At 39.0% G+C, this 13658-nt stretch overlaps 1 protein-coding gene across 1 annotated transcript in view; it reads right to left on the bottom strand.

Annotated features, from left to right (window-relative positions):
• The window catches only part of DOCK3 (dedicator of cytokinesis 3), a 566279-nt gene that overhangs the window by 525573 nt on the left and 27048 nt on the right, over window positions 1–13658 (bottom strand). Inside the window, exon 2 of the mRNA XM_054976377.1 lies at window positions 2294–2560. Coding sequence (XP_054832352.1) covers window positions 2294–2560 — 267 coding nt within the window. The remainder of the gene's footprint in view (window positions 1–2293; window positions 2561–13658) is intronic.

The raw sequence follows: 13658 nt of genomic DNA, 5'->3' as shown, positions 1-13658 counted from the left end.
ACAACATATAACAAAAAGGCCAAGTGCTAAATTTCCATACTAATTATGATCAATGACAGAGCTGGATATAACAATCAACAAAGTTCAGTTTACTATGGGAAAAAATCTGTTTAGAAGCAACTAAATCATAAAGAATAGACATAACATGTTTGCTGAACACTCCTTACTTACAGCAACAAATTTCAAAATGATTGGTCAATTTTCAAAATTATTGGTCAATTTAATGTTGTTTCAAAATGCACATTTATTAGGGTGATTAAATTCTATTTGGACAGGGAAAGGTGTGATGAAACTCTATTTGGATAATTCATGTTACACAAAATACTAATGTTGTCATGTCATATGCAGAGCTAAGATACAAAGATGAGATAATGTAAAGACTGAAACCAACAAAAAAATAACTGAAAATTTAAGGCCTCCAAGGCCATCATGGAACCCTTAACGCTGCACTGCAACATCCGATAGAAAAAAGAATGGACACCTGACCAAAATTCAGAAGACAGATACACATCAAATATGAGAAAAATGTATATATAGTCAATAAGACTTAACACTTTTTATTTGAGATGTATTGAGTTGTGTGGGAAATCAGTTATATATGTTTAAATTATTATTAGCCATTACCAGTTGCAAAGTCCAATTTATGAGTTGTTTATGGGACTGGCTGTATAGACCTTCATTTTCAGTTTCAGAATATTATGTCAGTGCCATTTATGCTATGTTGGTCATTAAATATAGCAACTGTTCACTCATATTTTCTTGGGTTTTAACCTTTAATTCATTAACAGATTTTTCTCCTATTGAATTATTTACAGTGCTGACTAATTCTATATTGTCATACTGTGCAGTGCATACTGCTGTAGTAAAGCTTCCTGTATATCTTCAGAAGTCCCTTTTCAAAGTTAACTGTTGCATTAAAATTTATATCTAGTATCTCTACATCCTGCATTTTCTCATTATTACAAAAAGGATCCTTAATTACAAAAGACTGCATTATATGAAAGCAGACAACCAATGGGCAATTAATATAGTATTACAATTTGTAATTTATCTAAGCAATCTGAGACAATTCAGAACCTAGGTAAAACAAAACTTTTTTTAAAGGGAAATTCATCCATACTCTTAACTCTGATTATTTTGATAGGTAACACAGTATGTAGCATTCATGGTTTTCTTCCTACAGTTATCTCTATTGTAACAGCATAGACACTTAAAAAACTTTCATATATGGAACACCAGTATAATAAAGAAAAGCAAGCTATGGAACTAATAATACATTAACTAAAAGACAAATAACTACGATTGGCCACACTAACTTCTAACATAAAATATGTAGAATCAGGTGCCTGTTATATAATTTTACAGATAGACAGAAATTCATGTTCGAGGATGAGACAAGCCAAAAATAATGTATTATCTGGTTTCTGTAGACTGCCACCACAATTTTGTTAAACAGTGTAACGACTTTTAACAATTAATCAAGTTGCCTTTTGATCATTCTTCTTGGAAGGACTGAAAGCATGTGCATCACTGGTGCCCCCTAACGACTCTACAATCCTGATTCCTTCTCTTCGAACACAACAAGATCATCATAGATGATAGCCTGAGAGAAAGGCACTGCACAAATAAGTAGATTAAAACGATGAGACTCGATTTCTGCTTATTTCCGCAGGCTGGTCCTGTACGCTGGGCTTCTAAAAGCTGTACTTCAACCACCCAACAAACATGTTAATAAAAAATACTATTCGCTTGGATTTCAAATCCACACCACGATCTACAGTAGGAGATCAAAAGAATCCCTTCAATGGCTAACTAAGCTCACGAAGTCTCTCATTTTGTTTAATTTCTGGGGCACAACCTGTTCAATCAGAACAGAATTAAGGCGAGGTTTCCCCCTCCTTCGCTTTCCCTTCTGCCATGGCAGAGGAAAAGAGGCTAACAGGGAGGAGGTGGTCTGGGCTGCAGCAGCGAGGCGAACAACATTGCGCACGCCACGGTTCCCGAAAAGGAGAACAGGCAGCTTGCCGTTACAATCCAACAGCAGCAACACCCACCCCCCCCCCCTCCGCGCATCCCTCCAACTCCCTCCTTTTAAAAAATGACAGCATCTCCCAAACGCCATTTTCTGACAAAGAAGCAAGTTAAAGGCTCCTCGGGCGAGCCTCAAAAAGTGAGAGGCACAGGCAACGTGCGCAACACGGAGAAGACACCAGCCCGCCCCCGCACCCCCCCCCCAAATTCACCTCAGGACGCACCCCCCCCCCGCCCGCCCCTGAGAGACGGGCCAACCTACCTACGCCGTATTTTTCCTCCTCGGTTGGGGTCCACATGCTGCTTCCGCCACCTGCGCTGCTTCTGCAGCCGGCTGGCCCTTGCCAGCGCGGAGCGCTGGAGCCGTGATGCTCATGGGCGAGCGGAGGCGCCTTCTCCGGATGAGCCCGAGGGCGCTGCTCCGTACAGCCCCCCGGGCACCGCGGCTGTGGTGGCGGCGACGTCTTTTCTGCTTTCCTCTGGCCGGGCAGGTGAGCTGGGCGGCGGGGATGAGGGCGAAGAGACGTTCCTTCCCGTAGAGAGCAACAGCAGAAGCGGCAGCAGGTTCCTCAGCGCCGGTCACGGAACTGCACAGCGCACCCAGACCCTCAAGGCAGGACGGCTCCCCGAGGTCCTCGCCTTAATCCAGCCGGAAGAGCCCCCCTTCCTCTCTGATTGCAACTGAAGAAGGCAGCAACAGCCCCTCAACCGCCTCTTCTCCGCTGTTGTTGTAGCAGCTGCTGAAGGACTCGCGCGCCCACCCACTTAGCGATCTGGCGCATGCGCAGACGCTTCTTCCCTAGCCTTCCCGCGCGGCCTCGAGCAGCCTTGTCAACGCTGAGGCTAAACAGCCCCGGGAGGGTGAATAAGGCGCGAGGCTTTCTGGAGCCTCTTTCTTTAGATCGCCTCCAGGGTTCTGATTTGCTTTTTCAGTTCTACGCCTCCTACCCCGTCCACGAATTGCATTGGAAGTGGACAATCCGTTAAAATTTCTCTGCTTTCCAAAGAAAACGCATATTCTTCCTTACACCTCAAGGATTAGGAGGAGGAGAGGCGACGGCATCATTCGCCACTAATATGAGGAAGAAATCCTATTGATGATGAATCATGCATTTCAACAGCTACATGAAACCCTTGGGTATGGTCATCCGGAGACTTCGGATGAGATGTCACCAATATGTCTTAACACTCAGCTGTATCTCATGCTTCCAGCTGATCTCAGGGAGGCTGTAGAAACCCTGAACCAGTTGGCCTGGAGGCAGTTTTGGAGTGGATGCAGACTAATAAACTGAAACTTAATCCCAACAAGAGGGAGCTGCTACCCGTTAGGAGTTCTGAATGGAGTAACATTCCTCATGAAGGAACAGGTCTGTAGTTTTGTGTGCTGTTGGATCCAGGCCTACTGATGGATAAGGAGGTGGCAGCTGTGGCCAGAAGCGTCTCTTATCAGCTTTGATTGGTTAACCAGCTGTGGCCTTTCCTGGGCAGAAAAGATCTGACCACTGTGGTACATTCCCTGATTTTGTCCTCTACATTGGGCTGCCCTTGAAAAGTGTTTGGAAACTTCAGTTGGTGCAGAATGCTACAGGCAGGATTACTGGCTGGATTGGAGGGACCATATCACTCCAGTCTTAGCCCATCTATACCCTGGTCCCCAATCTGTTTCTAGGCACAATTCAAGGTGCTGGCATTGACCTTTAAAATGCTTCATGGCTTGAGCTCAGAGTACTTGAAGGACCAACTACCTGACCACTATGGCTATCTTTGGGTGACCCTCCCATATGATATTAGGTGGGTAGCAACCCAGGAAAAGGCCTTCCCAGTCATGGCACCAAAACTTTGGAAATCTCTCTCTAGAGTGATTTCTTCTTCCTGCTCTGCTTTAATTGTTGTTTATGGTTTTGTATAAGTACTTTTGCTTTGGTCTTAATTTTTTAATAAAGTGTTTTTGTTTAGCTTTAATGATTTTTAAGATGTGTATTTATTATATATGTTTTTAAGCTGTTAGTTGCCTTGGTGCCCTGATGAGGGCAATAAAGCAGTGTATATAGCTTGTAAATAAACAAACATAATAAATAATCATATGTGTAGCAGGAAAAATCTGCTTGTAGGAGATGAAAACCTTATTTACTTAAATAAATAAATTCCTACTACTGATAGCAAATGCCACACATCATAATTCCCTACCTCATCAACTATTCCCAGACTGGCCCTGTCAAATGTAATGGACAGGATGGTTTCAACAGAAGGATACAAGATAATACCACTGATCAGAATGCCATTGAAAACCAAGAATGTGAATCTGACTGGCCAGTGTCTAGAGTGATTTTATAGACTTGATAGCAAAGGAACGTGAATGCTTAGTGTGAATAAGAGTGTAGTGGCTGGCAGCATACTAAACAAAGCTGGAGTGGAGTCAAATAACAGCATCTTTAGTAGAATAATTACACAATAACAGTGGCTACAGTGGAATGACATGATACAGAGTGGACAGGAATGACTGAGAAGAATCATGAGTAGAGTTGACAAGGTCAAGAGAAACTATAAAAGAATAAGTGATGTAGAACAGTTTTATGGGAAGTTGTGTTGAATTCCAGAGAGGAATTATGGGGTCTAGAACAAAATAATAACATTTAAAATATCTAAAATTTTAGACGGCCACCCTATTATGTGTCTCCAGAGTTGTGATGTTGGAGGATGATATCCATGCAGGTTTGTCATATGAATGTTTATTTAATTAAAAGTAAGTTCTACTGAGTGCTTATGATTGAAGCAGTTCACTTTGGAAGCTCACAATGATTCTTCACTGTAATATCAGCTTCCGTATTATTTTCCCCTTGCTGATGCATATCTCTTAGAGGAATTGTATAGAAATGGAATAATCAAAGTGCAGGGAAAGGAACTAAAGGGTCTTTAACTGTGATCACCTGTCAGACAGGGTATTGGTTGTTGCTTGCATTAATAATGTTATATACTTTTACAAGTATGATTACAGAAAAATTGCTGTGACATGCTACTAGGGTATAATAGACTTAGATCCGTTTCCATTAATGCAAATGCATGCATGTAGTTAAGCAAGGGATTGTGGAACAAGGCTCTTTCCTCCCCCCTGCCCCCACATGAGATGCTAGAAAAGAAGAATATGGTAACAAATTTAGCTGCAGCTGTCACTACATGCCATGGGGAGAGGGGCTGAATGAAATATTAATTGATCATAATCCAGAGAAATTTAAGTATGTCAAAATCCAGTTGTAATCAATGAGACTCAGCTCTATGTTTCCTATTCAGTTTTCTAGAGTATACCTACTGCTTACAATGTACAGACATTATGAAGGCAGGGAGAAAATATCAGCGGTTTGTTGGGGGAGGAAATTGAAATATTTTCTGTATCTAGTTGACTATAAATATGTAGCTTTCAGTTTATCCTTTGACAACAACAATATTGGTCTTGATGCTGAGATCCTCTAGCGCTGATCAGTTGTTGGGAGGGGGGGCTGGATTCAGTCAATCCACCCCACCCTCAAACAGTTAATCTATACCAGAATTGACTGTGCTGATAATTTGTCTGCAATAGCTTTCCACTTTTGACATCAAATCACCATCAGAGTTACCAGATTATAATGATTGTTGTTGTTATCATAGGTCCGCTCAGTTTCAGAGTTGCTGAGCATTTTTACAAGATCAGGCACAGTATTTCTTGCATGTTTGTTTGTAATCTTTGAGAGTGGACAACGAAGAAAATCGTTGTCCACAATGAAGAGAGTGGACAACGAAGAAAATTGGATTTTGCCTAGTGAAGGAGACATGCAGAAAACATTTAATGGAAAAACAGAGGAGAGAGGAACACCATTGCCTCTTCTATTTTCTCTTGTGGTGCATACAGGGCACCATGAAAGTATTAGGAATAATGGAATGCTGAAAAGACACTGCAGTTCCTCAGTATGGCTATCTTTGTCTCACACTAGGGAAGGTATGTACCCTCGCCATCTTGCACATCTTGGATAGGTGCACATTTTCCCAGATGGATTCTCCAGATGAAAAGTCACATGGCATCTTTGCCTACAGCCTAACATAGTAAATGGTAGCCATAGAATATTGCTGATGGGAGAGAAGGGAATCAAAGATCTGCTGACTACATTTGTTGACTGGACAAGCAGCAGCCAGTAGATATTTTGCACCGTAGTTTCTGAGCTAACTCACCTTAGATAAGCAAGCAGCTTGCACAACTTACCTGAGTAATGCAAATTTCAGCACAAGTTCCCTTCTATCTTACTATATGCATATCAAAAATTAGTCATGCTGAGCTCCATGGGACATTTTTCCTACTAAGTGTGTTTATGATTGTAATCTTAAACATTATTCTGAGCAAAACCAGAATTTCCAAATCACTCACTCTATGTGGTTCAGTACAGGTGTACGATGGTCAACTTTGTTTTGTAATATAGCCTGCAGAAGGAAGGGCACAGAACCAGAAGCCTGTCCTAAACACAGAAATGACTAAATAAATTATTTTTTTTTAAAAGAAAGAAAGAAATGACTAGCTGTAGCACATCACTCTAATATGTGGCTTCTCATTGTTATCAGTCTTCTCCTAAGTGACTTCAGCATGGGCTGTTTTATACTGAATGCTTGATATTATCAAATGATCTCAAACAAGAACCCGATAACTTCTTTTCCATGTTAGGATTCCTATTTGCAACCATGGATTTTTCAAGCTACTTGAAGAACTCCAGTAAAATTAATAACTGTATATTGTTTCTTGTGTCAGCCTATGTATATAAGGACATCACAGGGAAGTATCTTGCTTCCCTTTTTTATTTGCAGCTAATGCCAAACTTGATTCAATACAAATACTGATAGTGCTACCTAACAAAAGAAGCTCATTTGATTTATGATAAAAATTGCTTTAAAAGGTGTTATTTATGTGTTACATTTGCATTTTCCAGTAAATTCATATGTAAAAGCCTAATTTCACACTAAGCCTGAAAATATATTATCTCAAAAATATAAAAATGCATTTAGACTTTTTACTATTGTACACTGCTGAAGCTAAGGAGGTGTAGGTCACCTTCTACATGGGAACCCTGTGTAAGCCGGGATTCGGTTTCGTTTTCTCGGCCATGTCGGACGTTCCTCTCCGCAGGTCCGGGGGGAACTGTCTGAGCAGGCTGACTGGGCGGTTGACCCGCAAGGGTTAACCTCCAGGACTCCCAGGGAGGGAGCCTGGATCCGGGGCGCCGCGGGAAGAACCCTCTGGAAGTAATGCAGGGGGTAAATTGCCCGCTTGCCCCAACGGAGGCCGGCAGACTTGCGCAGCACCGCGTGTGCTGCCGGGCCATGGAGAACGGCAATAAGCAGATTTAAGGTGAAGACCTGTAAGTAAGCGAATCCCTTCTGATTTTTAAGTGTATGCGAAGGATCGGTGGGAATTGAAGCTAAAAAGGCGCAGACTTCTTCCCCTGCACCGAGTTTCGGAACTTAGTTGGCGCCCCCCCCTAAGATGGCGACGAGAAAGCAGAGCCCAGCAATGAGTAAATCGGTGATGGCGACGTTACAGGGGAAGGGGAAAACGCTGGAAGATCTGGTGAGACGAGCAGTTTTCGATGCTGTGCAGCCCTTTGTAGCGAAACTGAATGAAATGGGGCAGAAGGTTGATTTAGAGGAGAGCGAGGTGAAAGCCATTAAAGAAACAGCGACCGGAGCAGAGCAATCTGCGCACGAGAACGCAGTACTCATGAAAGCAACAAGTAAGGAAGTGAAGCTTTTGGAGAATCAAATAATAGGATTACAAGTGGACCATGCCCAAACGGTATTGCGTCTTCAAAATGTAAAAGAAGAGCAAAGTGAAAATTTAAAAGATTTGGTGTCTGGACTTTTGGCGCCATTCGCAAAGGCAACTAAAGAAGAGATAAAAAACGATATTTTGGAAGTCCGGCGGACATCTTCAAAGTATGCAATGAAGCGGCAGCTGCCTCGCGAGATTATTATTGACTTTTCATCTAAGAAGACTCGGGACACCATCTTAGACAATTCGTATAATGTGGACTTGGATTATTTGGGCAATAAGGTTAAAATATTGAAGGATGTTCCATTTTTGGCTCGTAAAAGAAGATTCAAGTATAAGGGACTTGCGGCTTTCTTGAGGAAATGTGATATAAAATATAAGTGGCTGTTTCCAGAAGGTGTCTGGTTCAGATATAAAGATCAAACCTACAAGATTACATCGGACGTGCAGTTGACAGATTTTTTTGTTCAACCATCAGGAGTTTCAGCAGGAAGAAAGTTCGAAGTCTGAAGGGGAAAGTGGGGGGGGGGAGGAAAGGGCGGGCGCAGCTGCTCCAGCTGCGCAGAGAGAATTAAGACCGAGACGCAAGGGGGGGGGGGGAGAAGTTCTGATCCTGAATATAATCTGTATTGTATAAGACCTACCAATCTGATAGCATATTAGAAAGTTAACTCTTAAGAAAAATTGCAGTATGAAGGGAATACAAGACATGTAGTGTAGTGTTTGGTGTTTGTATGTTGATTTTCCCTTTTCCCAGTTTTCCCTTCCCCTTTTTTTCTTTCCCTTCCCTTTTATACTTTTGTAGTCTTCTGTAGTTTTTTATGTTAGATATTGAAAAAAATAAATATAAAAATAAAAAAAGGAACCCTGTGTAAGCCACCTTGAGTTTCACTGAAGAAAGGCAAAATACAAATATAATAAATAGCTATTAAATTGGTATGGGCTCTCTATATTGGACAGACTGACATTATCTCTAAAATCCCAATCCAGACAATTCTTACATATGTATACATTGATGTATTATTTATTAGTTTAAATTGTTTTACAAATCATTTCATTGGGGTTAGGCATAAGAAAAAGTCAGTAGTACTGGATCTTACATTCTTAACAGTTGCTTTGTCGCAGTAAAGGCCAAATATGCATTTTGTAATCTATATAAGATTTTAATGCTGACTCCAATTAACTTTTAAAAATAATCTATTCAAATTTCTTATCATATGAGATGCAAAACTTGACTGTAAGAAGTTATTTGCTTTTCAGTGAGGTTTTATATTTAATATTATACCCCAGGATCTGTACCCTGACTCTTCAAAAGATGTGTTCCTGGTGTTCCCTTTAGATTCTGTAAATAATTAAATATTATTTCATTCTGAATACTGCAATACTTGCAGAGCAGTTAATTCATAAGGCTTGGATGTATACACAGTGCCATTTATTTTCACTACATATACGTTCTGTGTTTATGTAATGAAGCAGAATGAAGGTTGCAGAGCTCAGTGAGGTTGCTGTGGAAACCTATTCTGAATCTTTGTGCTACTGTGATTTCACAGTCTATGTTGCCTAATATTTAAATTTTGAATGTCATCATCAGATAGAGATCTGTAGTAAAACTCACAGTCCCATACTGATGTAGCTTTTGTATTGATTTAAATATCTCATTATGACCAACCCTGAATTTCCAAGACCTTGAGATTTTGAAATTATATTTCTTTCATTATGATTTTATTATCTAATTTTTGATAAAGCAATACGTATTTCATTTTATTGTTTTGGATATAAATGGCTTCATAGCATTCTGTAGATTCTCTCTGCATTCTAGCAAGCTCTTGTTTCAGTGTCCAGTATCTAGAGCTCACCATGAAATACTGATTTTGGGTTAACACACCATGCACTGTTTGTTCTTCTGAAAGGTTGTGGTTTGTTTAATCTGGAGCAAGCCTTTTGCTGTTGATTTCAATGTTGTGAAAATGTAAACAAGTTTAAATTCCAGAAGATCTCTTCCAATCCTGTCACTACTTTCTATCATTTAAAACAATATCACTATCATTTAAAATGTTATCACTAACATTATCACTAACATTATCCATGGGTTAGAGGGCTGGTTCAAATGAGTGGAAGCACCACCACAATTCTTCCATATTAATTCAGGAGTATGCCACATGTATGAATCACAGGGCAGAGTACAGAAATCAATTTGGCTTTCAGCAAGGAATCAGTCCATCTCAGAGGACTATCAGCTATATAGCATAGGATTTTGTTATTTAGAGAGACAGTGCTGAGCTGTCTGTAAAGATACAGCAGGTATATTTTACTTTGCAATGGAATAAAAGATCATATAATAATACTTTCCCATTATCATGCTGTCACTTATCACAGTGCTTCTCTGTTTCACGTGTTAGTCACAGCAGCCTTGCCATCAAATTAAATATTCCATGGTAGTTATTTTTAGATAAATCCTTCATTATTCTGGCTGATACAGTGAATGTAGAAACCATTCCATAAGGCATGCGCTAGACTACTAAATTAAAACTGTTATTGTATAAATCTTTCCAGAATATAGCAGTAACTTCTCCTGCTTTCTCTGAAATCATAGAAAAAATTGCAAGAAGCTATGTGCAACCATGATTTTCAAAGCACTAAGATAAATGGTAAGGAGCTGTCCATGGTACTAAAATACACCAAGCTTCTAATGGCTGTTCTTATTTGCCACTTATTGTTACATATATCACAGATCCATGTTGAATCCATGTTCTTTGATGCAAATGCACCTAGTAAAACTAAATTCTCCTTTTTTAATTATTGCATAGAATGATGTAGAAATTATCAACCTATTCCTGAAATCCTTTGGAGTCTTTCTGTAGTCTGCCATATGCAATATATTATTCATAATATTTGAAAACAGCAACTTTAAATCCTTTAAACAGGACAACTTTAAATCCTAAATTATACATTTAATGCTGTTAAGGCAGTAATAAATTTAGTATGATAAGATAGTATTTAAAATTTCTGTTTTTTCCCCCAAATCCAAATTTTTTAAAGCTTCAACAATTTCGGAAATTGTACATCTCTCCCTACATTATATTTTTAGGTATATTTTTATAGACTTTACTTTTACTGTTCACTAGTGAAAAAAAATCGGTATTGTGATAAGAAATTCATTTTTAAAAACAAGAGAAGGTTAATACTACTGTACAAAACTGCCTCCTTAAAATATATCAATTTACTTATTTATTAAGAGCACCAAGTGTTCTAAATAAAATACAAAGATTCCATGGCACCTTAAAAGCTAATGTTTTGTGACATGAGCTTTTATGACCCAGATCCCACTTTGCCAGATGCATGTTGTGTTACAATCAATTGGCAGAAAGATTTATACACAATGCTACAAACTGCAAGATGAAGAGAGCTATGACAAAGAAAGACCAGATGGCCCTGCATTCTGAAGCATAGATCACGTAGCAGAGCTCAGATGAAAACAAGATCCGGTCAAATTATCCAGTCAGAAAAGGTGTGGACCATCCCCAACTGTTCATGAACTGGCAAAGTAAGATGAATAGAGGACTAAAACCTGTAAAAAATGAGGGAAAATTTCTCGCTGTTTTTGCTGTACACTAACATGGCTATCCTTCTGGAACTGATAAATATAGGAATTTATAGCAATATAAACATTATCATGCATCCCAGGCAAAAAACCTAGCAATTCTGGGTTGGATTCTATAAACTCTGAGTGCAAGGGTCACATAGAGATATTGAGTATGAGAAAGATAGGAGAGACTTGCTTCCATTAGTATTTTCTCCTCAAAATTCATAGGATCCAACCCAAACTGGTTATGTGGAGTACAAAATAAAGAATAACTAATATTATTGTACAAAATGTAATAAGGTCACAGGTCTGAAAATTGTCAAAAAGGCATTATGGGCAACCTCCTGTTGCAAGATCATTCATATATCAGCAGTGCAGAGATCTCCAGCTGTCCAGCACAGAGTTGACCAAAAGGAGAGAACAGGAGCAACAGGTAAAATAGATATCAGGAGGGATGGTGTATGTATTTGTGTGTGAGTGCTTATAAAGGATCTCACAATAATAATAGAAATAAATATTAAACAAGTATTTACTGAGTACCTACAAAGTATGTATACCAAACACATGATTATGAGACTAATTTTTAAGATACCAATCAGATGGCGCTTACCACTAAGACAACTGAAAATAGGTGGACTTGAGGCCCACTGATAATATTGGAATTGATATACGTCAAGGGAAGATTACATGAATTTATTGTAATTTCACCCAAAGATCTACCTTTTGGTAGATATTGCATAACACAATTAAAGATATCCTACATATAATCAATTTTCCCCCCTGTATCAATTTGGTTGACTGTGAATGACAGTGGAAAGCACCTTTACAGTCACAAAAATTGACTATAGATAAACCTATCTTTGAATTATATGGAAAGGGGTACAGGAGTGCCAAATGTCAGTGGGTGTTAAAGAGCTGAGTTATAGTGGTTATGGGGTGAAATTTAACCACAAATTCAGCATTTCCTTAGAAATGGCATGGGCTATTTGATAGTTTGGCTGCCCTTTAACCATAACACAGAATGAAAATGGAGAAATCACAGTTTACCTGAACCAAATCTTAAAACATGTTACAGTAGCACAGATAACTGATCCATCAGTCAAGAGGAGTTAATATATTACAACCAAGCAGCTTCAGAGATACCCCTAGGAAGAGATCCAGAAATCAGATAATCTCCAAATGAAAAACTTAAAATTACATAATTCTATAGTCAGCTAAACTTAAGTCGAGAAATATCAAATAGAATTATAGAATTTTTTTGTGACATAATAAATGTCAATTTTTATTCCAACTTTCACCAAAAAGCTCATACAAGGGTGCCCCCCCGCCCAGGCCACCATCTGACCCTCTTAACAATCCTATGGGGTCAACCTGAGAGACCAGCTGTGACATTTGGCAAGTGAGCTTTGTGCCTGTGTGGTGCGGGGTTTGGAACTCTGTGTTGTATGCTGGCATTCCATTCTCTCAAAGATTAGTCTCTATTTTGCACAATCCAAAAAGATTGTGGAAGATTTGTTATACAGAAGTCCATATAATCGTATGCCTGTTTTCTACAAGACTGCTTTCAAGTGTGTTTTATTACCAGAGCAAGTTTTGCTTAAAAATTCTCAAGCTACTTCCAGTTTGTCGGTAAATACTTGAAAATATATTTTCCACATTTGAATTTCTTTCAGCATTACCAATTATGAAAAATTAGGGTTTACAGATTTTTATGAAGAAAAGCTGTTTAAAAAATTGACAAGTTAATGCTTTAACAATGTTGCCTTAATTTAAAAAGAAATATTTAAGTTTTTTTAAAGTAAGTCTCAGATTTCAAAGACAAAATGTTAAAAGATTTGAAATTTTAAGTTGAACTCTGAAATAAAATGTTCCAAAATTTTAATTTGTGCCCCATTTTGTTTCAGTTTTTATTTTATTTATACCATCTGTGATGTGAAAAAAATGATATTTGGAAACACAGCATTGGTTTGCAGACAGCAGTGACAAGACAATTGAAAACAATAATCTTGGCCGAATCCACACGGCTCAAGTTTGCTATTTTCCCACCATTTATGAGCTTCTCAGAGGGCTGTTCACATACTCTTACCTCAATCCCGCCATTCTCTCGCATCTGTTGCGCTGCGCCTCAGATGAGTTTATCATGCTTTCATATGCTTCTCTTGCACAGTTCTCACCATGAATGTGAACAAATAGAAGCTGTTCATAAAGAGACTGCCCCCTCTTAACCCCCCCCCCACTTTCTTGTTTCTTGCCTTTCCA

This window comes from Eublepharis macularius, chromosome 4 (genome assembly GCF_028583425.1).
Source record: "Eublepharis macularius isolate TG4126 chromosome 4, MPM_Emac_v1.0, whole genome shotgun sequence".
Classification (NCBI taxonomy): domain Eukaryota; kingdom Metazoa; phylum Chordata; class Lepidosauria; order Squamata; family Eublepharidae; genus Eublepharis; species Eublepharis macularius.
This window is presented reverse-complemented; position numbering and strand designations above follow the sequence as displayed.